This window comes from Piliocolobus tephrosceles, chromosome 2 (assembly GCF_002776525.5).
Source record: "Piliocolobus tephrosceles isolate RC106 chromosome 2, ASM277652v3, whole genome shotgun sequence".
Taxonomy (NCBI): domain Eukaryota; kingdom Metazoa; phylum Chordata; class Mammalia; order Primates; family Cercopithecidae; genus Piliocolobus; species Piliocolobus tephrosceles.
Window position 1 is genome coordinate 119,727,592 of NC_045435.1, and position 26,483 is coordinate 119,754,074.

At 37.5% G+C, this 26,483-nt stretch overlaps 1 protein-coding gene across 2 annotated transcripts in view; it reads left to right on the forward strand.

Moving 5' to 3' along the window:
* WDR49 (WD repeat domain 49) overlaps positions 1-26,483 on the forward strand; it is a 184,691-nt gene that overhangs the window by 41,858 nt on the left and 116,350 nt on the right. For both annotated transcript variants that reach the window (XM_031935245.1, XM_023213507.1), the window contains exons 6-7: positions 10,106-10,273; positions 12,308-12,456. In XM_031935245.1, the coding sequence (XP_031791105.1) occupies positions 10,106-10,273; positions 12,308-12,456 (317 nt within the window). The remainder of the gene's footprint in view (positions 1-10,105; positions 10,274-12,307; positions 12,457-26,483) is intronic.

A 26,483-nucleotide genomic window follows, 5' to 3' on the forward strand; every position in this document is an offset into this window, starting at 1 on the left:
TTTAAATTTTTTTGTGGGTACAGAGTAGGTGTATATATTTATGTGGTACATGAGATGTTTTGATATTGGCATAAAATGTGAAATAAGTACAACCTGGGGACTGGGGTATCCATCACTTCAAGCATTTATACTTTGAGTTACAAACAATCCAATTACACTCTTTGAGTTATTTAAAAATATACAATTACGTTATTATTGACTACAGTCACCCTGTTGTGCTGTCAAACAATAGCCTTACTCTTTTTAAGTATATTTTTTTGTAACAATTCTCAACTCCCCACTAGGCCCCCACTACGATTTCCAGCTTCTGATAAGTATCCGTCCACTCTCTATGTTCATGAGTTCAATTGTTTTGATATTTAGATCCTACAAATAAGTGAGAACATGCAATGTTTGTCTTTTTGTGCCTGGCTTATTTTGCTTAACATAACAAGATTTCTTCCCAATTCAGTCTTGGTGGGTTTTATGTATCAAATAATTTTTTTATTTCTTCTAGATTTTCCAACTTATTGGCATATAGCTGCTCATAGTAGCCATTAACGATCTTTCGAATTTCTGCAGTATCAGTCGTAATGTCTCCTTTTCCATTTCTGATTATATTTATTTAGATATGCTCTCTTTTTTTCTTAGTCTGGCTAAAGCTTTGTCACTTTTGTTTAACTTTTCCAAAAATAAACTTTTTGTTTCATTAATCTGTATTTTTTTTCAATTTTATTTATTTCAGCTCTGATTTTTATTATTTCTTTTCTTCTACTAATTTTGGGTTTGTTTTATTCTTGCTTTTCCAGTTCTTTAAGACACATCATTTGATTGTTCATTTGAAGTTTTTCCTTTTTGTTTTTTTTTTGATGAAGCCATTTTTAGCTATAATCTTTCCTCTTAGTACTGCTTTTACTGTATCCCATAGGTATGTAGTTTTTCTATTATCATTTGTTTCCAGTAATTTTTCAATTTCCTTCTTAATTTCTTCACTGATTCACTGGTCCTTCAAGAGTCTATTGTTTAATTTCTATGTATTTGTATAGTTTCCAGAATTACTCTTGTTCTTAGTTTCTAGTTTTATTCATTGTGGTCAGAGAAAACACTCAATATTATTTCAATTTTTTGAATGCCTTAAGATATTTTTTGATACCTAACATATGATATGTCTTTGAGAATGATTCATGTGCTAAGGAAAAGAATGTGTATTCTGCAGCTCTTGGATGGAATATTGTATAAATATCTATTAGATCCATTTGGTCCATAGTGTAGATTAAGTGTGATGTTTGTTGATTTTCTTTCCAGAAGTTCTGTCCAGTGCTGAAAGTGGGGTGTTGAGGTCTCCAGATATTATTGTATCAAGGTCTATCTCTCTCTTCAGCTCTAATAATATTTGCCTTATATATCAAAGTGCTCCCATGGTGGGTGCGTTTATATTTAAAGTTTTTTATATCCTCTTGCTGAATTGACCCCTTTATCATTACATGGTGATGTTCTTTGTATCTTCTTATAGTTTTCATCTTGAAATCCATTTTGTGTGATGAAAGTATAGTGACTCTTACTCTTTTTTGGTTTTCATTGACATGGAATATCTCTTTCATCCCTTTTATCTTCCATGTTTCAGTCTATGTGTGCCTTTATAAGTGAAGTGTGTTTCTTGAAGATCACAGATCAATGCATGTTGTTTTTTTGCCTATTCAGACAGTCTGTGTCTTTGATTAAAGAGTTTAATCCATTTACATTCAATATTATTAATGGTGAGTAAAAACTTACTCCTGCCATTTTGTGATTTGTTATCTGGTTTTCTCTTTCTTCTCTCTTTCCTCCTTATGTTCCTCTAATGAAGGTGGTTGTCTCTGGTGATATGATTTAGTTTCTTGCTTTTCTTTGTATATTAATATGTTTTTTGGTTTGAGGTTACCATGAGACTTGCAAATACTGTCGTATAACCCATTATTTTAAGCTGAGAACAACACTATTTGCATAAAGAAACACAAAGAAAACTAATCAAAACTCTACACTTTAACTTCGTCCCTCTGCTTTTTATCTTTTTGTTGTTTCTGTTTATATCTTATTGTACTATGCCTTGAAAAGTCATAGTTATTAGTATTGATTGGTTCATCATTTAGTCTTTCTAATTCAGATAAGAGTAGTTTACACAGCACAGTTACAGTGTTAGGATATTCTGTGGTTTTCTGTGCTCTTACTATCACCAGTGAGTTTTGTACCTTCAGGTGACTGTTCATTGCCCATGAATGTCCTTTTCTTTCTGATTAAAGTATTCTTAGCATTTCAGACCTCAGAGCTGATCTGGGAAAATTCTCTGGATTACCAGAGACTCTTGTTCTCTCCCTTACTTTCTCCCAAACGTACAAAGTCTCTCTCTCTCTCTGTTCTGAGACACCTAAAGCTGGGGGTGGAGTGACACAAGCACCCCAGTGGCCACCACTACTGTGACTGTGCTGGGTCAGACCTGAAGCCAGCACAGTGCTAGGTCTCACTCAAGACCTGCTTTAACCACTCCCTGGCTACTGCCTATGTTCACTCAAGGCTCTGGGGCTCTGCAATAAGCCAATGCCAAATCCAGCCAGGCCTGTGTCTTTGCCTTTAGGGCAGCAAGGTCCCCCAGCCTCTGGGTGGGTCCCAAAATGCCATCTGCAAGTCAGGGACTAGAGTCAAAAACTTTAGAAGTCTACCTGGTGTTCTCTTATTGCAGCTGAGCTGGCACTCAAACAATAAGATGCAGTTCTTCCCACTCATTACTCCTTTTTCCAAAGGCAGAGAAGCCTCACCCTGTAGCCACTGCTCCCCCAGGCCAAGAAGAGTACTTCCAGACTACTGTTGATGTTCTCTAATGGCCCCCTGTTTCTTAAGTCAGCTTGTCTGAATGCTGCCTGACCTGGGGCTTACCCTTCAGGGCAGTGGACTCCTCTCTGGACAAGGGCAGGTCAGAAATTCCATCCAAGAGTCAAGTCTTGGAATTGGGGACGCTAAGAGCCTACTTGGGTGCTCTACACCCCCGTGGCCATGCTGGTACCTAAGGTGCAAGACAAAGTCCCCTTTACTTTTGCCTCTGCTTTTCTCAAGCAGGACGAGTTTTTCCCCATAGCCTCCACAGCTAGTAATATCCCGAGTCTCACCTGAAGCCAGCAAGTCTCAGAGGCTCATCCAAAGCCCTTGATATAATACCTGGATATTGCATCAGGGCATGAGGGCTCTTCAGTTAGCAGGTGACGAATGCTGCCAGGAATGGCTCCTTTCTTTCAAGGTACTGGGTTCCCTTCTGGCCCAGGTTGTGTAGAAGTGTCATCCAGGAATGAGGGCCTGGGATGGGGGGCCTTACAACTCTGACCAATGTCCTCTCCTGCTGTGGCTGAGCTGGTATCCTAGATGCAAGGCAAAGCCCTCCCCACTCTTCCCTCTCCTCTCCTCAAGTGAAAGGAAGGCACCTGTTTTGGAGCCGTGAGCTCTGCAGCCTAGGGTTAAGAGAAGGTGATGCTAGCTCTCCCTTGGCTGCCCCAGCTGGTGTCTCAGTATGTCGTGCCCCCTCAGTCCATTGTCTCTGGGCCTAGTTCCTCACAAGGACTTGCCTATGAGTTGCAGTCTTCATAGCCTAGAGCTTTATGTCATTTCAAGTTTATTTGGAGACAAAGAGTTCTGTAGCCCTCAGTGGTGAGGTTTACTGGCGCTCAAGGTCAGACCCCTGGGCTGGGCGATTCCCCTCTGCTAAGGTTCCCTCTGTGGGTGGGCATCAGTTGAGTTTGGTCCAGGTTTCCTTTCTGCTCTACCAGGACAGCACAGAGTTCAATGCCACACAATTGCTGTGCTCTCTCTCCCCCAGTTCCCGGAGAAGCTCTCAGCACCACGCAGCTGCTGCTAGGGGTGGGGAACGGTGGCGTTGGTGATTCAGGACTGTTTTTTTTTTTTTTTTTGTCTATCTCTTCAGTGCTTCTTTCAATGATATGAAGTGAAAACCAGGTACAATGAGGGCTCACCTAATTTTTGTTTTGTATAAAAGTGTTTTTTCTGTGTAGATTGTTAACTTGTTGTCCTTGCTGAGTAGAGGGGAGAACTGGTGGAGCCTTCTTTCCTACCCTGCCACAATGTCTATCAGTTGGCAAATGTTATAGAGTGCCATATTTTATCTTACTCTAAGTGCACTTAATAGCATTACTTACTTAGTTTTTAGGTATCACCTTTCATTTTCAAATCACTTTCCCACATTAACTAATTGCTGTTACACAGGGTCATTGTGACAGCACACATGAGGACAAAGATCGACGGCAGGGTTCCTTAATATCCTTTTTTATGACTGTGTGGCAAGAGAATTAAAGAGTTGAAAGTCAGCATCTTAATGGACAAATATAATCAAGTTGTTTTTTTCTCTATGATGTTATATAAAAGTAATTTTAAAATATTTTCCTCTACCAATTCCAAAACTTACTGAGAATATTAACAAGAAATCATTTATTTTACCAGCTTATCCTATTCTTTAGCTTGATATTTTTAAAACTTTTCCATCATAATCTATCATTTCCTTACTTCAATTCAAGAAATGAGAAAAACATTTTTATTTATCAGATAGTTTGATTTTAAGGAAATGACTTTTCTCTCACCTTTTACTCAGGCATTCTCAAGAACTCTGGCATTCTACAATTTAATCAGAAACAAGTTGTATCTTGGTTTAGACATTAAGTGTGAATTGTTGAGCCTCCAATATGTAACACTTCAGGCCCATAAATGTCGTTTTGTAACCTGGAGATTTAAATCATAAAGCAATACTTCGGATGCCAGAGCAGCATACACTTCCTTCTATGTCTTTCTTTATAACCTGAAAACTAAAGATGATAGTTGGATGAAATGGGGAAACACATGACGAAGTAATTTTCTGGGTAGGAATATTTTATTATGATTGTATTGCAATTATATTATGGGATTTCCATGCACTTGAAGACATAATTGTAGTATTATGTTGTATAATGTAGGTCTTATAATATTGTTTTACTGAGTGTCAGGTTATAATAACCCTTTTTTGTAAACAAAGAGAATATTTTCAGTGAGGCTACTTCCTGAATGAGAATCATTGCCATCAGATTTTATACTATTGGAACTTCTAGTACAGTAGTAGTAGTAGTGCAGCAGGTAATCATGGGACTTTATATTCCTGAAATTAATTGCTCTCTAATAAAGGATTCTCCTTTATAGGAATGAATTACTTCCCAGATCCTTGCCTTTCTTTCTCTTCCTCTCTTCCTCCCTTATTTCTTTTTTCTTCCCTCCCTCCCTTTTTTCCTCCCTCCCTCTCTCTTTTCCTCACTCCCTCCCTTTTTTCCTTTCTTCCTTCCTTTTATTAAGAAGAAAGGAGGGAAAACGATGAGAGACCAAGGAGGACATAGGAATACTGTTCCCTTGGGGGTCAGAGTGAAGCGATCATGGAAGGGAAGACTCAAGACAAATTAGGGGCTTGGTATGGTATTGAGGGTATGGGAACAGAAAGGTAGTTGGTAATAGGAAGAACCCCAGATCTGGACCTGTGATACACATCGCAGTGAGGCTTAGTAGAAAAGATGGAGGCAATAGCACAGGAAAGGAGAGTTGAGAGCCAAACAGGACTGGGTTCAATCTCTTCTCCACCTCAATTAGCTTCGTGCCCTTAAGCAAGTTGGCTTTCAGATTGCTATCTTCTCATTAGGAAACTTGGAATAATTTACCCACTAAAGATTATTATAGGGTGGGAGCACTGAGAGTGGTACTTGTACATGGGAGGGATTCAAAAAATAATCTAATAGTTATTTAAAGTAGTCATAGGTCAAAGAGAAATTCCATATGGCGGATAAGCAATAAACGTACTGTTGGGGCTCTGCAAATGATACCCAAAAATGAAAACCTCAGAAGCAGCCTTAGGAGCAAAGTCTCTCTCTGACCTTCTCCTGCCTGTCTGTCTCTCCTGCTCATAGGTCATAGCTAGGTCATAGAAGCTAGAACTCCCTCTATGAGGAGCCAGGTCATAGAAGCTAGAACTCCTTTTCCCCAAAGGTAGCCATAAAGTCTAAAAATATTATTTTAACATTCCCCTACTTTTAGTGTAACAACTGACCATAAAGAAATGGAATGACATCCCTCATTCTAGAGTGGTCCTACCCCAAACCCAGGAGAAGGGAATGCCATATAGAGAAGTCAAGAAGAACTGAACAGACAAAACTTGCTGGGTTTTCCACCCAGTCTATTTCCATTAACGCATATTCCTTTTTCCCAATCACATTTCTACATGGCTCTCCCTGCATCATAGAACCTAAGTATAAACATGGACAGTGTCTTGTATATCTTTGGGTCTTCATTCTGAAGGTTCCTGTGTCATATAAATCTATGATCAAATGAATTTTTTGTGCTTTTCTCTTGTTAACCTGTCTTTGGTTATAGGGGTATTGGCCATGCCATTTATCATGAGGAGGAAAGGGGTCACTGTCCTCTCTACCCTTATAACACCATCCAGGTAAATTCTAGGCAGAGTGGAGAAACAGATCATTTTGGCTTTAGGCAGCACTTTTGTGTTTCATGACACACTTCCCAATGAGTTATTCTGTGAGCCAGCTCTGTAAGCCAGCTCTACTCTGGTCCCCTTTCTGAATGTCTCCTTTGTATCCCATTCTCTCTTTATTTTCCTCTTAGAAATTATGTTCTGCTATTAGCAGTATGCCAGTATCAAGGGCCAGTTACACTTATTTACATTAAAGAAGTAGAAGCTTAAAAGAGGAGCCTAAAGTGGGTATTGACTAACACAAAGGACGTACATCATTAGTGATAGAAATTTTAAGAACCACTTGAGGAAGCAGGTGAAGAATAATTTCTCATTCCAAAATTACCTGTGGCTGGAGGTTTATCACCTAAGTTCCTCAGAACTATTATGGTTGGGCTTTATGAGTATAGTGAGAAGGTTCTCAAGATCATGATATTTTATATAAAATTTTGTGTGCATGTATACCTTTCTGATGGAGAGGGTCTACAGTTTTCATAAGATTCCCAAAGGGATGTTTGACCTCCCAAATTTTAAGAACTATGGATTAATATACTCTCTAGAGTACAAAATAATGGCAACACTTGCATTCTAGTGCTTTGCTACTTTGTGTGGTTCTCAGAGAGCATCAGGAGCAACACCTGGGGATATGAGAAATGCAGAATCTCAGGTTTACATTGAATGAGAATCTGCATTTTCACATGGTGATTTGTGTGCATGTTGAAATTTGAGAAGCCGCGTTCCCATAGTCAAGAGATCAGGCCCTGTATTCTGAATTCGTACTCTGGCTCTGCCAAATACTAGTGTCGTAAGCTTCGATTTATAATATTGCATGTCATAACACCAAACTTAAGAGTTAATCTCAGAACTTCAGACCTGAGTTTGACAATTACTTGCTGACTTTGGCAAATCATTGAAACTGTGTGGATGAATCTCTATTTCTTTACCTATGAGATATAGAAGTAGATTAGCTCTTTTTCAGCTCTCAATTCTGGAGTTTACCTTTTGTTTCCCACACAGGTGATTTGTAATGGCCTCTCATCTATTGAAATGCTTTTTGTCAACATTCACCAAATGTCTCTTAAACGCTGAAAGGCACACTGATTTCTTTCTTCTTTGAAATTCTATTATACATTTTGTATCATTCAATTTATCACTTTATGATGTGCTAAAATTGTCTCTAATTGTTTGATTTACACGTTTTTTCTTCCAAGTTTGGGGCCATATAATTGAAGTCCAGGCTACGTCTAGTCTATTTCTTTCCTTGTTATCTTTATCATAGCACAGAACACATTGTAGATGCTCAATACATCTTTGAGGATTGAATGCCATGTTTTGAGAGACGATATCTGTAAATGACACATTGAATAGTATCAACTTCATTAATTTAGTTATAAATTGGTTGTGTTAAGCCATTTATTTCCTAGGGAGATAGCTATGAAATTTTCTAAATCAAGCTGTTTACATATCAATATGAGCTCTTGAATGAATAAATCCTAGTTACATTTAGAAACAGCCCAGTTGAATAGGTAAGAGGAAAAGGAATGCATTGAGCTATTTTCCTGCTTCTCAGAACTTTCTTGCCTTTAGTAATTGGAAATGTATAAATACCTATGTGTGTGTGTGTGTGTGTGTACATATATATATATATATGCACATACACATATTACAAGTATATGAGTGTATATATACTCTATATGTATATGTATACACACATACACACAGAGCAAATTAAGTTATTATACAAAAATAGTAAAACTGGATACTGTTTTTAACTCTTTAATAAGGGATGCTCTTTTTATGAAGCAGAAATTTATTCTCATAGTTCTGGAGGCTGGGAGTCAAAGATTAAGGCACCGTCAGATTTGCTGTCTGGTGGGGACCTACTTTCTGCTTCCTAGACAGTGCCTTCCACCTGTGCCCTCACATAGTGGAAGGAGCAGACAAGCTTCCTTGGACCTCCTTTATAAGGGCATTCGGCCCATTCTTGAAGGTTCTACTCTCCTGACCTAATTACCTTTCAAAATTTCCACCTCCTTGTATCATCATCTTGTGGGTGAAGGTTTCAACATATGAATTAGGTGGTTGGGGGGTGGGGAGAAGGCCAGAAATACAAGCATTCAGACCATAGCAGTGCCCATTAAGAATTGTGAAGGGTCTAAACTTTTATGTTATTTTCTAGTTACCTATTAACAAGTTTGCTCACCATTTCCAGCATAATGAGCAATACAAATATTGTGATGCTTACTTGGAGAAAGAAATGTTAAAAATCTTACAATGACAGAAGGCATAAGACTTCCATGTCAGAGAGAAAAAAAGACTATGATTCTCAAGAGAGCAACAGCATAAATATTATCACATTTATTTCAGTTCCCCTGGCCATCAAGTCCACAGAGGCAATGCAGATGGGCCCAGACAAATCCCTGCACAGGCACTGTATTCCATTACAGTAAAGGAGCCCCAAACCTAAGGAATCTGAATCTTTTATGTTGGACAGAAGGCATGCCTAACTTTTGCTCCAGAGGAAGATATTATCTTTATTATTCTGGGCAAAGGGAGACGCTATCTTTACATTCTATGGCTGTTTGCTATGCAAACAAAAACTCTTTGAAAAGATAATCCACAACAAAGGGCAGTGAGTTCTTAGCTTCACAAGAAGTGCAGAAATGCTAGCAATCCATCGAGAATTGACTCCCCAGAATACGTTACCCCTGATTCTACATAATAAATTGATCACAAATATTTCTGAGCCACTCTACTAAAACAAACTTCCCTTAAGCTTTATCAAACAACAGCATCCCTCTTTGTGTGGGGCAGGAATTTGATCTTGAGGTCAAATAAGAAATCCTCCAACTGTGGGACACAAATAATTGAGCACAATGCCAAAGAGAATTTCTGCCTAACCACAACTTGGTGGTTTCAAGTTGATCAAAGAGCAACTATGGCTATTCATTGGCCTTCTGGAGCCTGTGGGTGTGAGAGTAATGGCAAGGTTCTCCTGACAAAAGGTAGTAGGATCTTTATCCTTGCTTGGAAAGTGTGAATTTGCTCCACAATGTCTGGCACTGGCTCATCAGGAATGCAGAAGAGCCACTTTGACCTGAGCCTGTAGCTTTGCTTGTGAATCTTGGCAAGGAGTTGAGTCCTGGCCATTTCACTCTCCAACAGTTTAGATCAGTCAAAATTTAAATAAACCATTGTTTAGGCATGAGCTGGACCTTTGGGGAGCAGCAGATGGTTGATAAGCTCCTGCTTGTCCCAGACCCAGGAGGAGGAACATAAGAATTTGGCCAATTACTCATCTTAGAGCTTCAGAACCCCATATGATTATTGTGATTAACATTGTTTCATGCCATGTGTTCCAATTTTTAAAACTTCAAGGTATCTCTAGATTGGGGGCAAAGTCAGAATGTAGAATTTCCTGTAATTTCTCAATGGAATCATTTTGTGGGAGGTGGAAGAAGGGGTTTGTGAGGTGTTTTTTAAGTGTCAGTTTGTATCATCATAGTTTGAGTTTAATTTTTAACTTTACATGTTAAAACAGTTCCATTTTACTAATATCTTGTGAAGAATCAACTAAAGATTGTTTTTCTCTTTTTAATTTTTTATTAGTTACTTACAACGCATCTTTAGATGCTATCATTTCCAGTACAACCAGCAATACAAATAGTGTGGTGCTAGCTTGGAGAGAGAAATCAAAAACGCATCTTAATATGACATCCTTCAACATTGCCCAGGGCATTCATGCTTTTGATTATCACTCTCGGCTCAATTTAATTGGTAGGTAAAATAAATCTTGATAACTATGAGGGCCTCATAAATAGTCTGGGGTGCATTTGTATGCGTGGAGCCTTCTCCACCTTGTTGTTTTATTGCTAGAGAGACCATCTTGAGCAGCTCACATTTTATTGCCTGAGAATGTCTGATAATGATGTATTATGATGGGTAGTGTATATGAACTACATTGGGGTAAAAATATGAGAAAGTGCCCAATGCTTTAATTAGTCCTTTTTATTACAATTGGTGAAGGGTGCAAAATGATATAGAGAAGGAAAACAGTTTGTGCAGCATCTGCCATTCTGCCATCTTCCTAACACCACTAAATGCTCCACCCAAACAAATGCATTTTTTCATTGCTACTACTACAGCTACCACTACCAGCGCATACACACACACACACACACACACACACACATCCATACACAAGGGAACTGCAAAATGTAGACTGTTTTTCAATTACCTTTCAGAATACAATCTCTAATGATTTTTGAAAATGTTCAGATTATCCCAGTTTTGTTTAGTAGGGGGGAGTTCTTTTGATGTAAAAAAAAGTATATTTTAGCTGAGGAAATATAAAGTTTCTCAGGCATTAACTATTTAAATTAAAAATTTAGATATTCTGAAAGCTGATAATTTGATATACATATATGATATTAGTTCAAATATAAAAATGAAGTATAGATGTATTATTGAAAAATTAATATGGTGGTTACAGAGCATACATATGGTGTACAGAATGGGTCATATTAACTCACATTCAATAGTTGTCATTCATACAAAGAGTATTAATATTAGCTAAGGAGCTGTGTCCATAAAATTCCCAAAATAATGCCTGACAATCACAGTAACAGATACCTTGAATATGAATTCATGAATATGCCAACATCAAATCTTCAAGGAGTACTGTAGATTTATTAGAGAAGGATAGAGGAGTTGGTGACTCATTTTGGCAAGGACTCAAATAGCAACTATTTAATATATTGATTGGTTAATCATTTCAGTCTCTGTATAATAATAATTACTTTGAACCTGCTATAGTGCTGGAAAAAATAAGGATGATTAAGTTCAGCTCCACAACTGGCCCTAAACTAGGAAGCAACAAAGGGTATTGTGTTGTATTGAATAGATACATTTCCTGTTCTTGAAGAGCTCCCTAAATATAACTGATTGATGTACAAAAATATCTTATTCCATTAATAAAGCAGGTGAAAAGTATATTTGTGCTGCTTGTTTGCTTGCACGTACAGTCGTGCATTGCTTAATGATGGGGATAGAAAGGCATCATTAGGTGATTTTCCATTGTGTGAACATCACAGAGTGTACTTACACAAAGAGATGGTGTAGCCTACTACACAGCTAAGCTATACGCTATAGCCTATTGCTCCTAGGCTACAAACTTCTATAGCATGTGACTTACTAAACACTGTAGACAATTGTAACACAATGGTATTTATGTATCTAATCTTATAAAAGGTACAGTAAAAATACCATATTAGAGTCTCATGGGACCATATTCGTATATGCTGTATGTTGTTGACTGAAATGTTATGAAATGCATGACTGTATTTGATTATTTGATAATTTGTCTTTTTATACTTTTTAATTAATTTGTGAACTTTCAACATTGTTTTCTTTCTTTCTTACTCCTGGGATAACTTTAACACTGCCTACATTTCTAGGTGAAGCTGGCTGGAGAGGGGAAATATCAGGATTAGAAAGAAGGATTCTGTCCCCTCCTGGTTGGGCTGTTGGTTGGTTTCTAAATGGGACTATATGTTTTCTTTCTCCTCATACATAGCCTTTTCCCCTTTAGGAATTTTTTCTTCCCTATTCCCTCCATTTCAACTATTTCTATTGACAGAACTCATGCCCTATTAGCCTGGTCTAGTTAGACAATGGCAAAACAGGGTGCATTAGTCAACCTACAGTTGACATTTATCAAGCTACAGTTACATGGTGAACTCATTTCACAAAGAAAATGCTGTGGGCTATTTATGCTATTAAAAACTTTTTTTTCTTTCTAATTCTGATTAGCAACTGCTGGCATTAACAATAAAGTTTGCCTTTGGAATCCCTATGTTGTCTCTAAACCAGTGGGTGTCCTTTGGGGCCACTCAGCCAGTGTAATAGCCGTCCAATTCTTTGTGGAAAGAAAACAACTTTTCAGCTTCTCCAAGGATAAAGTAAGTAACATTGTTCTTTTAATTAGTTTAGTTTTGCTTCCCTGGTTCCTACCCAAATCAATTCTGGGATCTGAATTTCTCTGAGAGATTGTGTCAGTTTTTAAAATAGACTGGCTAGCTACTTATGTTTTTGGAAATCTATATTTGGAAAAGGTGTTGGTTGATGGTTACTTAACAGTAGTCCTAGACAACTGGGCAAAGTATTTCATTAAATTTTTTCAAATCATATACTCAGGGATTTAATCTTTATTGGACTCTCAATATGTCACACCTTGACAGCTTCCAATGTTCTCACAAATTCAATAGAAAAAACAGAAAATGAAATGTTGCTTTGATAAGATAGTGGCCAGGCATAGTCAATTAGATATGATTGCTTTGGTATTGAAGAGACTCAGTTAATTAGAAATTGAAGTTAATCTGAAGAATATCAAACACATTAAGAACCTTTTAATTAAATGCATCAGTTCATCTCTGTTTTATGATATTGATGGGATATTTTAAATATGGTGGAAAAAAATATGGCACTGGAGTCATAGAGTCCAGGTTGAATCCTGACAACACTATTTATCACTTATATCCACTTAGGCAAATTTCTCCTCTGAGTCTTGACTTTTGTTCCTTGGTAAAATTTCAATCTTACTTAATGCCCAACTTAAAGATCCAGTTAACATGATAGATTTCAAGATAGTTGGTTATGAAGAGGAGGGTGCATATAAAGTGTTTTGATGATAGTCTTTGAGACTCTTTGAGTGAATATAAATTTTTGGTGTATTTGAAAATATATGCAAATATAATTTACATAGAAATTCATCTTCAACTCCTTAGCCACACCCCATAAATTCTACCAAAAATTCTACCAAAATTAACCACCATAAATTCTACCAAACTTACTTATTTTACTGTATTACCTAGTATGTCAACTTTTTCTTGAACTTCAACAATCAACTGCCAATTCCTGTTGATTTTATCATCAAAATATGTTGATCAGTTTCACCTCTCCATCTCAGCTGCTACTGCTATAATGCAAAATTTTATTTTCTTTTCCCCAAAATACTGCAAAGATTTTCTAACATATCTCTTTATTTTCAGACTGATCTGACTCTAATTTGCCCTCCATTCTGCTAATTTGCAAGTAGCTTGCAGAACAATTTTTCAGTCTTTCATCTCTGCCCTCTATGTAAATATGAACCCCAAAATTCTTAAACTTTTATACAAAGCTCCCCCATCTACTAGTCCCGCTTCACTTCCCACTTTTCTCTTTCAAATTCATTTAATGCTCCAGTCGTATTAAATTATTATCTTTTCTCACTATGCAGTTTCATGGCTTTGCAATGTGCTCTTCCTTCTGCCTTCAATTCCCTGTCTTCTATTAATTTTCAGACGCCTATTTATCCTCCACATTTTAGACTTTTTGAAGTCTCTTATGCGGACATAGGTGTTTCTTTCTGTGTGCTCCTGTTGCATTTGTGTGTCTCTCATTACAGCATGTATCATGCTGTACTGATATTGTTAGTTTGCTTTCTTAAGACGCATCGAGATTGAAAATGTAAAATAGGGATGGAGCAAGATTATGGAATAGAAAGCCCCACCAAAGGTACCCCCCTTAGAATTTAACAACAATCTCCACATACACAAAAACACCTTCATAAGAACCAAAAAAATTAGGTGAGCACTCACAGTGCCTGGTTTTAACAAAGAATCACCGAAGAGGGTCGGAAATACAGTCTCAAATTACCAATGCCACCCCTTCCCTTTTCCCACCACAGTGTCTGTGTGACATGGACCACAAGGACTGTGACTCCTAGGTGAGCTGTAGTGCCTGAGAAGGGCTAAAAGTTAGTAGACTTGGGGGAAGGGCGGGGGTACATGACTTACTGAGATACCAGCCAGGGCAGCTAAAGGAGTGCTTGTATCACCACTCCCCCAACCCCAGGCAGCACAATTCACAGCTTCAAAAGAGACCCCTTCTTTTCACTTGAGGAGAGGAAAGTAATTTGTAAAGAGGACTTTTGTCTTGCATCTTGGACACCAGCACAGCCACAATAAGATAGGTCCCTGGTTAGAATTTTGAGGTGCCCTCTTCCAGGCCCTAGCTCCCAGATAACATTTCTAGACATATCCTGGGCCAGAAGGGAACCCGCTACCTTAAGGAAAGGGCCTAGTCCTGGAAGGACCCATCACTTGTTAACTAAAGAGTCCTTGAGCTCTAAATAACCACAGCATGGATACCCAGATAGTACACCATGGAACTTGGATGAGACTGAGATGTGTTGACTTCTGGTAAGACATGGAATATTACTATCTGTGGTGGCTACAGTGAGCCACTTCTATTTGAGAAAAGCAGAAGTAAAATAAAGGTGACTTTTTTCTAGCACCTTAGGTACCAGATCAATCATAGCGAGATAGAGCACCAAGCAGGTCCATGATTCTAGCATCGGCCCTTGGACAGCCCTGAGCCATAGGGGAGCCCACTGCCCTGAAGGGTGAGTCTCAGGTTTGGCAGCCTTCACCACAAGCTGACTGAAGAGCCCTTAAGCCTTAAGTGAACAATGGCAGTAGCGTAGCAGTTCTCCCCATGGGACAGTGGTGGTGATGGTCATGAAGTGAGGCTCCTCTGCCTGTGAAAATGGGAGGGAAGAGTGGGAAGAACTTAATTTTGTGGTTTGAGTGCCAGTTCAGCCATAGTAAAATAGAACACCAAGTAGATTTCTTAGGTTTTTGACTATAGCCCTCTTTCCTGGACAGCATCTCTGGACCTGCCTGGAAACTGAGGGAACTAACTGCCCTGAAGGGAAGGACACAAGGCTGTCTGCTTAACCACCTCCTGATCATAGAGCCCCAAAGCCTTGAGAAAACATAGATAGTAGCCAGGTAGTGGTTACAGCAGGACTTTGGCAAGACCCAGTGCTGTGCTGGCTTCATATCTGACCCAGCACAGTCTCAGTGGTGATGGCCATATAAGTGCCTGTATCACTCCACCCTCCACCCTCAACCCAAAGTGGCTCAGAATAGAGAGAGAGAGAGAGAGACTCTGTTTGGTAGAAAGTAAGGTGAGAGAACAAAAGCCTGTCTAGTAATCTGGACACTTCTGGACTTTATGCAAGATTCCAAACTGGATCTTTATGAGTCTGCAAGAACTATAGCATTACCGGGCTTGGGGTGCTCCCTAATGAAGATACAGATATATCACAACACTCAAGTCCTTTCAATATCTGCAAAGTCTCTCAAAAAAGAATGGTGTATTAGTCCATTTTCACACTGCTACAAAGAACTACCTGAGACCAGGTAATTTATAAAGAAAAGAAGTTTAATTGATTCATGTTTCCACATGGCTGGGGAGCCCTCAGGAAAGTTATGATCATGGTGGAAGGTGAAGGGGAAGCAAGCCACATCTTCCATGGCAGCAGGAGAAAAAGAGTGGGGTGGGGGAACCACCATGCACTTTTAAACAATAAGATCTCATGAGAACTCACTCACATCATGAGAACAGCATGAGGAAACTACCCCAATGATCCAATCACCTCCCTACCTTGACACATGGGGATTACAATTTGAGATGAGATTTGGGTGGGGACACAGAGCCAAATCACATCATTCTACCCTGGCTCTTCCCAAACCTTATGTCCTTCTCACATTTCTTTTTTCTTTCCTTTTTTTTTTTTTCAGTGGGGGTAATGGAGTCTTGCTCTGTCACCAGGCTGGAGTGCAGTGATGCGATCTTGACTCATTGCAAACTCTGCCTCCCAGGTTCAAGAAATTTTCCTACCTCAGTCTGCAGAGTAGCTGGGACTACAGGCACCTGCCACCATGCCCAGCTAATTTTTTGTATTTTTAGTAAAGACAGCGTTCACCATGTTAGCCAAGATGGTCTCGATCTCCTGACCTTGTGATCTGCCCACCTCACCTCCCAAAGTGCTGGGATTACAAGTGTGAGCCACTGTCCCCAACCAAACCTTCTCACATTTCAAAACACAATCATGCCTTTCCAATGGTCCCCCAAAGTCTTAACTCATTCCAATATTAACCCAAAAGCCTAAGTCCAAAGTCTCATCTGAGACAAGGCAAGTCCTTTCTGCCTATGAACCTGCAAAAGCTAAAGCAATTTAGCAACTTCCAAGATACAATGGGGATACAGGCATTGAGTAAATGTTACCATTCCAACAGGGAGAAATGGGCCACAACAAAGGGGCTACAGGCCCCATGCAAGTCCAAAACCCAACAGTACAGTCACTGAACCTTAAAGTTCCAAAATTTCCTTTTACTCCATGTCTCACATCCAGGACATGCTAAAGCAAGGGGTGGGCTCCCTGACCTTGGGCAGATTTGCTCCTGTGGCTCTGCAGGGTACAGTCCTTGTGGCTGTTTTACAAGCTGGTGTTGAGTGTGTGTGGCTTTTTCAGGTTCATGACGCACCTGAAAGGGTACATTCATCCTTCTGGGATCTAGAGGATGGTGACCCTCTTCTTACAGCTCTACTGGTCAGTGCCCCAAGGCGACTGTCTGTGGGAGCTCCAACCCCACATTTCTCCTCTGAACTGCCTTAGTGGAGGTTTTTCATGAGGGCTCCCTGCAGCCGACTTTTGCCTGGACATTCAGGCATTTTTGTTCATCCTCTGAAATCAATGCAGAGGCTCCCAAAGTTAAATTCTTGTCTTCTGTACGCCAAAGGCTCAACGCCATGTGGAAGCTGCCAATGCTTGGAGCTTGCACCCTTTGAAGTCACAGCCCTAGCTGTACCTTGGCCCCTTTTAGCCAAGGCTAGAGCTAGAGCAGCTGGGATGCAGGGTACCATTCCTTGAGGCTGCACAGAGGCAGCAGGACCCTGGGCCAGGTCCATGAAACCATTTTTCCCTCCTGGGCCTTTGGGCCTGTGACGAAGATCTCTGAAATGCCCTGAAGACATTTTCCCCATTGTCTTGGCTATTAGCATTTGGCTCCTTGTTACTTATGTAAATTTCTGTAGCCAGCTTGAATTTTTCCCTAAAAAATGGATTTTGCTTTTCTACCACATGATTAGGTTGCGAATTTTCCAAACTTTTATGCTCTGCTTCCCTTTAAACATAATTTCCAACTTCAGACCATCTCTTTGGGAATGAATATGACTGTATGCTTTCAGAAAAAGCCAGGTCATATCTTGAATGCTTTACTGTTTTGAAATGTCTTCTGCCAGACACTCTAAATCATCTCTCTGAAGTTCAAAGTTCTACAGATCTCTAGAGCAAGGGCAAAATGCCACCAGTCTCTTTGGTAAAGAATAGGAAGAGTGACCTTTGCTCCAGTTCCCAATAAGGTCCTCATCTCCATCTGAGATCACCTCAGCATGAACTTCATTGTCCATATCACTATCAGCATTTTGGTCAAAACAATTTGACAAGTCTATAAGAAGTCCCAAATGTTTCCACATCTTCCTGTCTTCTTCTGAGCCCTTCAAACTTTTCCAACCTTTGCCCATTACCCAGTTCCTATATTGCTTCCACACTTCCAGGTATCTTTATAGCAGCACCCCACTATCTGAGTGCCAATTTTCTGTATTAGTTTGTTCTCACATTGCTACAAGGAATGTGAGATTGGGTAACTTATAAAGAAAAGAGGTTGGGTAACTTATAAAGAAAAGAGGTTTCATTGGCCCATGGCTGGGGAGACTTCAGGAAACTAAAATCATGGAAGAAGGTGAAGGGGAAGCAAGGCACATCTTACATGGCAGCAGGAGAGGCAGAATGAGAGATGGGACCACTGCACACTTTTAAGCCATCAGATCTTGTGACAACTCCCTCACTATCATGAGAAGAGCATGGGGGAACCTCCCCCATGATCCAATCATCTACAACTAGGTCCTTCCCTCAGCACATGGGGATTACAATTTGAGATGAGATTTAGGTAGGAACACAGAGCCAACTATATCAGATAGCTACAAATAAGCCAAGACAGTGAAGACTACAATAAATACTTAACTCTTCAATGTCCAGACATCAAAGAACAGCTACTAACATTGACACCATCCAGGAAAACATGACCTCACTAAATGAACTAAATAAGGCATAATAACACATCCTGGAGAAACAGAGATATGAGACCATTCAGATGGAGAATTCAAAATAGCTGTGTTGAGGAAACTCAAAGATAATCAAGATAACACAGAGAAGGAATTCAGAATTCTATCAGATAAATTTAACAAAGAGATTAACATTATTTAAAAAATTAAGCAGAAATTCTAAAGTTGAAAAATGGAATCGACAAACTGAAGAATGTGTCAGTCTCTTAATAGCAGAATCAATCAAGCAGAAGAAGGAATTAGTGAGCTTGAAGACAGGATATTTAGAAATGCAGTCAGAGGAGACAAAAGGAAAAAGAATAAAAATGAGTGGAGCACACCTACAGGATCTAGAAAATAGTCTCAACAAGGCAAATCTAAGAGTTATTGGACTTAAAGAGGAGGTTGAGACAGAAACAAGGTAGAAAGTTTATTCAAAGGGATAAAAAAAGAGAACTTCCTAAACCTAGCAAAACATACCAGTGTCCACATACAAGAAGGTTATAGAACACCAAACTGATTTAACCCAAAGAAGACTAATGCGAGGCATTTAATAATCAAACTCCCAAAGGTCAAGGATAAAGAAATAATCCTAAGAGCAGCAAGAGAAAAGAAACAAATAACATAAAATGGAGTTTCAATATGTCTGGCAGCAAAATTTTCAGGGGAAATCTTACAGGCCAGGAGAATAGCATGACATATTTAAAGTTCTGAAGGAAAATAACATATCTGGCAAAAATATCCTTCAAACATGAAGAAATAAAGATCTTCCCAGACAAACAAAAGCTGAAGGATTTCATCAATACCAGACCTGTCCTACAAGATGTGCTAGGGGGAGTTCTTCAATCTGAAAGAAAGGAATGTTAATGAGCAATAAGAAATCATCTGGCCGGGAGCAGCTGCTCACGCTTGTAATCCCAGCACTTTGGGAGGCCGACATGGGCGGATCACGAGGTCAAAAGATAGAGACCATCCTGGCCAACATGGTGAAAACCTGTCTCTACTAAAAATACAAAAATTACCCAGGCATGGTGTTGTGCACCTATAGTCCCAGCTATTTGGGAGGCTGAGGCAGAAGAATCGCTTGAACCCAGGAGGTGGAGGTTTCAGTGAGCTGAGATGGTGCTACTGCACTCCAGCCTAGCGACAGACTGAGACTCTATCTAAAAAAAAAAAAAAAAAAAAAAAAAGAAATAGAAATCATCTAACAGTACAAAAGTCAGAGGTAATAGTAAGTACCCAAAAAACCACAGAATATAACCCTGCAACTGTGCTGTGTAAACTATTCTTATCTGAAGTAGAAAGATTAAATGATGAACTAATCAAAAATAACTACAATAACTTTTAAGACATAGACAGTACAATAAGATATAAATAGAAACAACAGAAAGTTAAAAAGTGGGAGGATGAAGTTAAGGTATAGAGTCTTTATTAGTTTTCTTTTTGCTTGTTGGTTTGTTTATGCGAACAGTGTTAAGTTGCTGTCAGTTTAAAATAATAGATTATAAGATAGTATTTTCAAGCCTCATGGTAACCTCTAACCAAAAATCATACAATGAATATGCAAAAAAATACAAAGCAAGAAACTAAATCATATGGCCAGTGACAGTCACCTTTACTGTAAGGAAGACAGGAAGGAAAGAAAGAAGGAAGAGAAGACCACAAGACAAGAAAACAACACAATGACAATAGTAAGTAGTCCTTATTTATCAATAATAGCATTGAATGTAAATGGACTAAACTGTCCAATCAAAGGATATAGCATAGTGATTAGATAAAAAAAAAAACAAGACCCAAATTATCTATTGCCTACAAGAAACACACTTTACCTATAAAGACACACATTGACTGAAAATAAAGGAAGGAAAAATGATATTGCATGCCAATGCAATACAAAGAAGAGCAGGAGTTGCTATATTCATATCAGACAAAGTAGATTTCAGGCCAAACCTATAAGGGACAAAGAAATCATTATATAATGATAAATCAGTTCAGCAAGAGAATATAACAATTGTAAATATATGTGTACCCAAGACGGGAGCACCCAGATATATAAAGCAAATTTTATTAGAGTTAAATAGAGAGATAGACCACAATACAACAATAGCTGGAGACATCAACACCCATTTTTCAGCATTGAGAAGATCTGAAAATCAACAAAGAAACATCAGACTTTACACTATAGAAGAAATGGGCCTAATAGATATTTATAGAACATTTCATCCAACTGCTATAGAATACAAAATCTTTTTCTGACTACATGAATCATTCTCAAACATAGACCATATGTTAGGTCACGAAACAAATCTTGAAACATTCAAAAAATTTAAATACTATCAAGCATCTTCTCTAATCACAAGGGACTAAAACTAGAAATCAATAACAACAGTAATTTTGAAAACTGTACAAATACATGGAAATTAAACAATGTTCTCCTGAATTACCAGTGTGTCAATAAAGAAACTAAGAAGGAAATTGAAAAATTACTTGAAACAAATGATTATGGAAACATGGCATACCAAAACCTGTGGGATACAGTGAGAGGAGTACTAAAAGAGACGTTTATAGCTATCATCAAAAAAGAGAAAAAAACTTCAAATAAACAACCTAATGGTGCCTCTTAAAGAATTCAAAAAACGAGAACAAACCAAACCCCAAATCTGTAGAAGAAAAAATAAAGATCAGAGCAGCAAAAAATGAAGTCGATATGAAGAAAGAATACAAAGATCAATGAAATAAAAAATTGGTTTTGAAAAAGATAAACAAAATTGACAAATCTTTAGCCAGACTAACTAAGAAAAAAAGAGAGAAAACCCAAATAAAATAAATAAAAGTACGGATGAAAAAAGATATATTACTGACATCACTGACATTCAAATGATTATTAATGGCTACTATGAGCCACTATATGTTAATAACTTGACAAATCTGGAAGAAATGGATAAATTCCTAGATGTATACAAACTACCAAGATTAAACCCTAAAAATTTTCAAAACCTGAACAGACCAATAACAAGTAATGAGACTGAAGCCATAGAAAAAAGCCTTTCAACAACGAAAAGCCCAGGACCTAAGGTCTTCGATGCTGAATTTTACCAAACATTAAAAGAAGAACTAGTACCAATCCTATTCCACAAAATAAGGGAGGAAGGAATACTTCCAAACTCATTCTACAAAGCCATTATTACCCTGATACCAAAACCAGACACAGACACATCAAAAAAGAAAACTATAGGTCGATAGCCCTCATGAACATTGATGCAAAAATCCTCAACAAAATACTATCAATCAATATTTAACAACATGTTTAAAAGATCATTCATTATGGACAAGTGGGATTTATCCCAGGAATGCAAGGATGGTTCAACATTTGCAAATCAATCAATTTGATACATGATGTCAATGGAATGAAGGACAAAAACTAAATAATCATTTCAATTGATGCTGAAAAAGCATTTGATAAAATTCAACATCTCTTCATGATTTAAAAGACTCAAAATGTTTTAATTTAGAAGAAACATAACTCAACATAATAAAAGACCAACAGCTAGTATCATACTGAAATGGGAGAAAGCTGAAAGCCTCCCACCTAAGATCTGGAACACAAGAATATGCTCACTATGTTATTCAATATAGTACTGTAAGTCCTAGCTAGAATAATCAGACAAGAGGAATATAAAAAGGGCATCCAAATTGGAAAGGAAGAAGTCACATTATCCTTATTTGCAAATAATAAAATCTTGTATTTGGAAAAACTAGTCCACCAAAGAACATTAGAATAGTAAGCAAATTCAGTAAAGTTGCAGGATACAAAATCAACATAATCAGTTGCATTTCTACATGCCAACAACAAACAATCTGAAAATCAATAAAGTAATCCCACTTAGAATAGCTACAAATAAAATTAAATATCTAGGAATAAACTTAACCAAAAAAGTGGAGGATTTGTATGATGAAAAGTATAAAACATTAATGGAAGACATTGAAGAAGCTACAAAAATGGAAGGATACTACATGTTCATGGTTTGGAAGAATAAATATTGTTAAAATGTCCATATTGCCAAAAGCAATCTACAGATTTAATGCAATCCCTCTCAAAATACCAATGACATTCTTCACAGAAATAGAAAAAACAATCCTAAAATTAGCAAACAGAACAAAAGTGAAGGAATCACACTAACTGACTTCAAATTATACTGTGGAGCTATAATAACCAAAATGCATGACATTGGCATAAAAACAAACACATAGACTAGTGGAATAGCATGGAGAACCCAGAAATAAATTCATCGATCTACAGTGAATTCATTTTAGACAGTGGTGCTAACAACATATATTGAGGAAAAGACAGTTTCTTCAATAAATAGTGCTGGGTAAATTGAATATCTATATGCAGAAGATAAAATTAGACACCTAAAGCTTGTCATTTACAAAAATTAAATCCAAATTGATTATATATTTAAATCTAATACCTCAAACTATGAATCTGCTAAATAAAAACATTGGGGAAACTCTCCAGCATATTGGACTAGGCAAAAATTTCTTGAGCAATACCCCACAAGCAAAAGCAACCAAAGAAAAAATGGACGAGTGGGATCACATGAAGTTAAAATACTCCTGCACAGCAAAGTATACAATCAGTGAAGTGAAGAGACAGCCCACAGAATGGGAGAAAATATTTACAAACTATCCATGTGACAAGGGATTAATAACAAGAATGTACAAGGAACTCAAACAACTCTAGGAAAAACAATCTAATCATCTGATTAAAAGTGGACTAAATACCTGAACAGACATTTCTCAAAAGAAGACAAATGGCAAACAGGCATATGAAAAGGTGCTCAATGTTATTTATTATCAGAGAATTGCAAATCAAAATTACAATGAGATATCATGTCACCCCAGTTAAAAATGGCTTATATCCAAAAGACAGGCAATAACAAATGCTGGTGAAGATGTGGATAAAAGGGTACTCTCATGCACTGTTAGTAGGAATGTAAATTGGTAAAACTACTATAATAGAGCTAAACATTGAGCTGCCATTCCCACTGCTAGGTATATACTCCAAAGAAAAGAAATCAGTATATCGTATGGATATCTGCTCTTCCATGTTTACTGCAGCACTGTCAACAATAACCAAAATTAGGAAGCAACCCCAATGTCCATCAGAAGATAAATGGATTAAGAAAATGTGGTATTTATAAACAGTAGGGTACTATTCAGTCATAAAACAGAGTGAGATCCTGTCATTTGCAATAACATGGTTGGAACTGGAGGTCATTATGCTGAGTGAAATAAGCCTGTTAGAGAAGGAAAAAGTTTAAGTGTTCTCACTTATTTGTGGGAGCTAAAAATTAAAATAATTGAACCGATGGAGATAGAAGAAGAATGGTTATTAGAGGCTGGGAAGGGTAGTGGTGGGGGAGGTTGGAGAGGAAGTGAGTATGGTTAATGGGTACAAAAAATAGAAAGAATTAAGAGGACCTAGTATTTGCTAACACAACAGAGTGACTATAGTCAAAAATAGTTTAATTGTACATTTACAATATTTAAAATAATGTAACTGGATTGCTTATAACACACAGGATAAATGCTTGAGGTGATAGCTACTCTATTTACCCTGATGTGATTATTATGCAATGCGTATCTGTATCAGAATATCTTATGTAATCAATAAATATATACACCTACTCTGTATCCACCAAAATAAAAATAAATTAATTAGAAAAAATAAAAAAGAGGGCTGGCATGGTACCTCACGCTTGTAATCCCAGCACTTTAGGAAGCCGAGGTGGTGGATCACTCAAGCCCAGGAGTTCAAGATCAGCCTGGGCAACATGGAAAAAACCCATCTCTACAGAAAATACAAAAATTAGTGGGCATGGCAGTGCACACCTGTAGTCCCAGCTACCAGAAAGACTGAGGTAAGACAATCATCTGAGCCTGGTAGGTTGAGGCTGCAGTGCACTCATGATCATACCATTGCACTCCAGCCTGGGTGAGAGAGAGGGACCCTGTCTCAAAAAAGAAAAAATGAACAAAAAAAGGTCGGTGTCTTTTCAGCTTGTATTCTTGTTATTTATCACAGTGCTTGGCACCTTTTAGTGCTTATTCAATAGTTACATGTTGACACCTTGAAGTGAAGACATATTACTTTGAGTCTAAAGTACCAAAGAAACTTGAGTGAAACCTTTTATGATGCCTGAGTTAGATTTAGCTGGCCTACTTTTTGAGATCTCTTAGCACTTTGTCTCATTTCCATTATTGAATTTAACGCAATCTAACTTGGATACCAGAGCGTTGTATATGTATATTTTGTTTTTCATTAGATTCTGATTGCTTGAAGGTAAAAATTATTTGTTGAATTTATTTTTGTGTTTCCCAAGACCTAGAAAATATTAATGTATTAAATACATGTTGAATACAATATATGAAATCATATAATTATCAACTAAATGATAGGATTCATCAGGTTAGGGGCAATGTCTTTCTAGAATTATGCCATATATATACCAGGTCCCCAATAAATTGTAGTTAAATAAGAGAATCTTTATCAAATATATATATGAAACAAGTATCAGATATTTTATCATTACAGACTTCTATGAGAGGTTTTATAATGTAAAAGCAAGTGAAAAAATGTCTTTAGAGTCACAGTTGACTATGTACAGCCATCATCAATGCTAAGACTACCTGGCCTCTTCCAAAAACAGTTTATCTTTCTATTTTTGTTTTGTTTGCATTACATTATAATGAAGCTTGTCATGCTGTCTTTCTGTTGGTCTAAATCTATTTCATTTAAATAAATGCACCATGATCTTAGTCTTTATGTCCTTACAACAAACAACAATTCATTCTGCCACCAGGGCAAGCCTCTGCTTTATTGCCATCAAATTCTTGTGGATATTTTATAGGACTGGGGCTAAGTTAGAAAAAAATGAAAACATATTATGTTTTCAAGAGAATTGAAACATGTTTTGGTCAATGAATTGCTGAATTAGAAGATCTGTAGACAAAGCAATTTAGATCTACAAAATTTTCTGCAAAAATGATCTGAAACTTCATTTCTTTTTTGGAAATCTTCTCTATTGCTAATTTCCAGTGATGATTAAAGAATTCACTTGTATTTTGCTTTGAACTCCTAAACTGATTCTCTTGAGATGACAGTCACTGGTGTTGAGGCCCTGCTGAAGGCAAGTAACTTGGTCATTTGGAGAGGAACCACCATGGGGAGTAAAAAAGATTTACAAAGCCCATGTCAAACCTCTCTGCTGGAGATTGACATTCAGCCTGTGAGCCTAATTCAGCTTTTTCATTACTCCTAACTATTCTCCCCTAGGCCACTAATCCTGATTTGTTCAGCAGAAGCAGATCAGTCTGTCACTTTATCCTTTGTTTGAGGTTCTGCTTTTTCTCAGAACCTGACTTCTATATTGTAGACCTATGGTTGGTAAGAATATAATCAGACTTTTGTGTGAAATGACTACATCTTACCCATTTGTCTTCTTTTCTTTTTTTCACACTGTTCCCCACCCCTACTTCCATCTATTCATCTAGAAACCAAGCATTTTCATTTAAAGTACACCAGTAAATGGATTAATGCCATCCTATAAAAATTACAAATGATGAGGAAGCATGTAGTGCAAAAAGTAAATATTCCTTATGATCATTTCACCTTCAAATCAATTTCTTTCCCAAGGAATAACTATTATCAACCCTTGATGTATATCTTCTTATATTGTTTTGCTATATACTTAATATCTTATACATAATAATGTATTATAATATCATTATAATAAAATACAACTTTAATATGTTATTATATATTATCCTATGAGTGTGAACAAATACAGGGTAGTATTTATTATTAGTTTTTATGTAAATAGTATCATATGACACATATTTTTCTACAATTTGCTTTTTCCTAAACAGTATCGCTTGAAGATCTTTATAGATAGACACATAAATATACATATATCTGCATTTTTTGGCTATA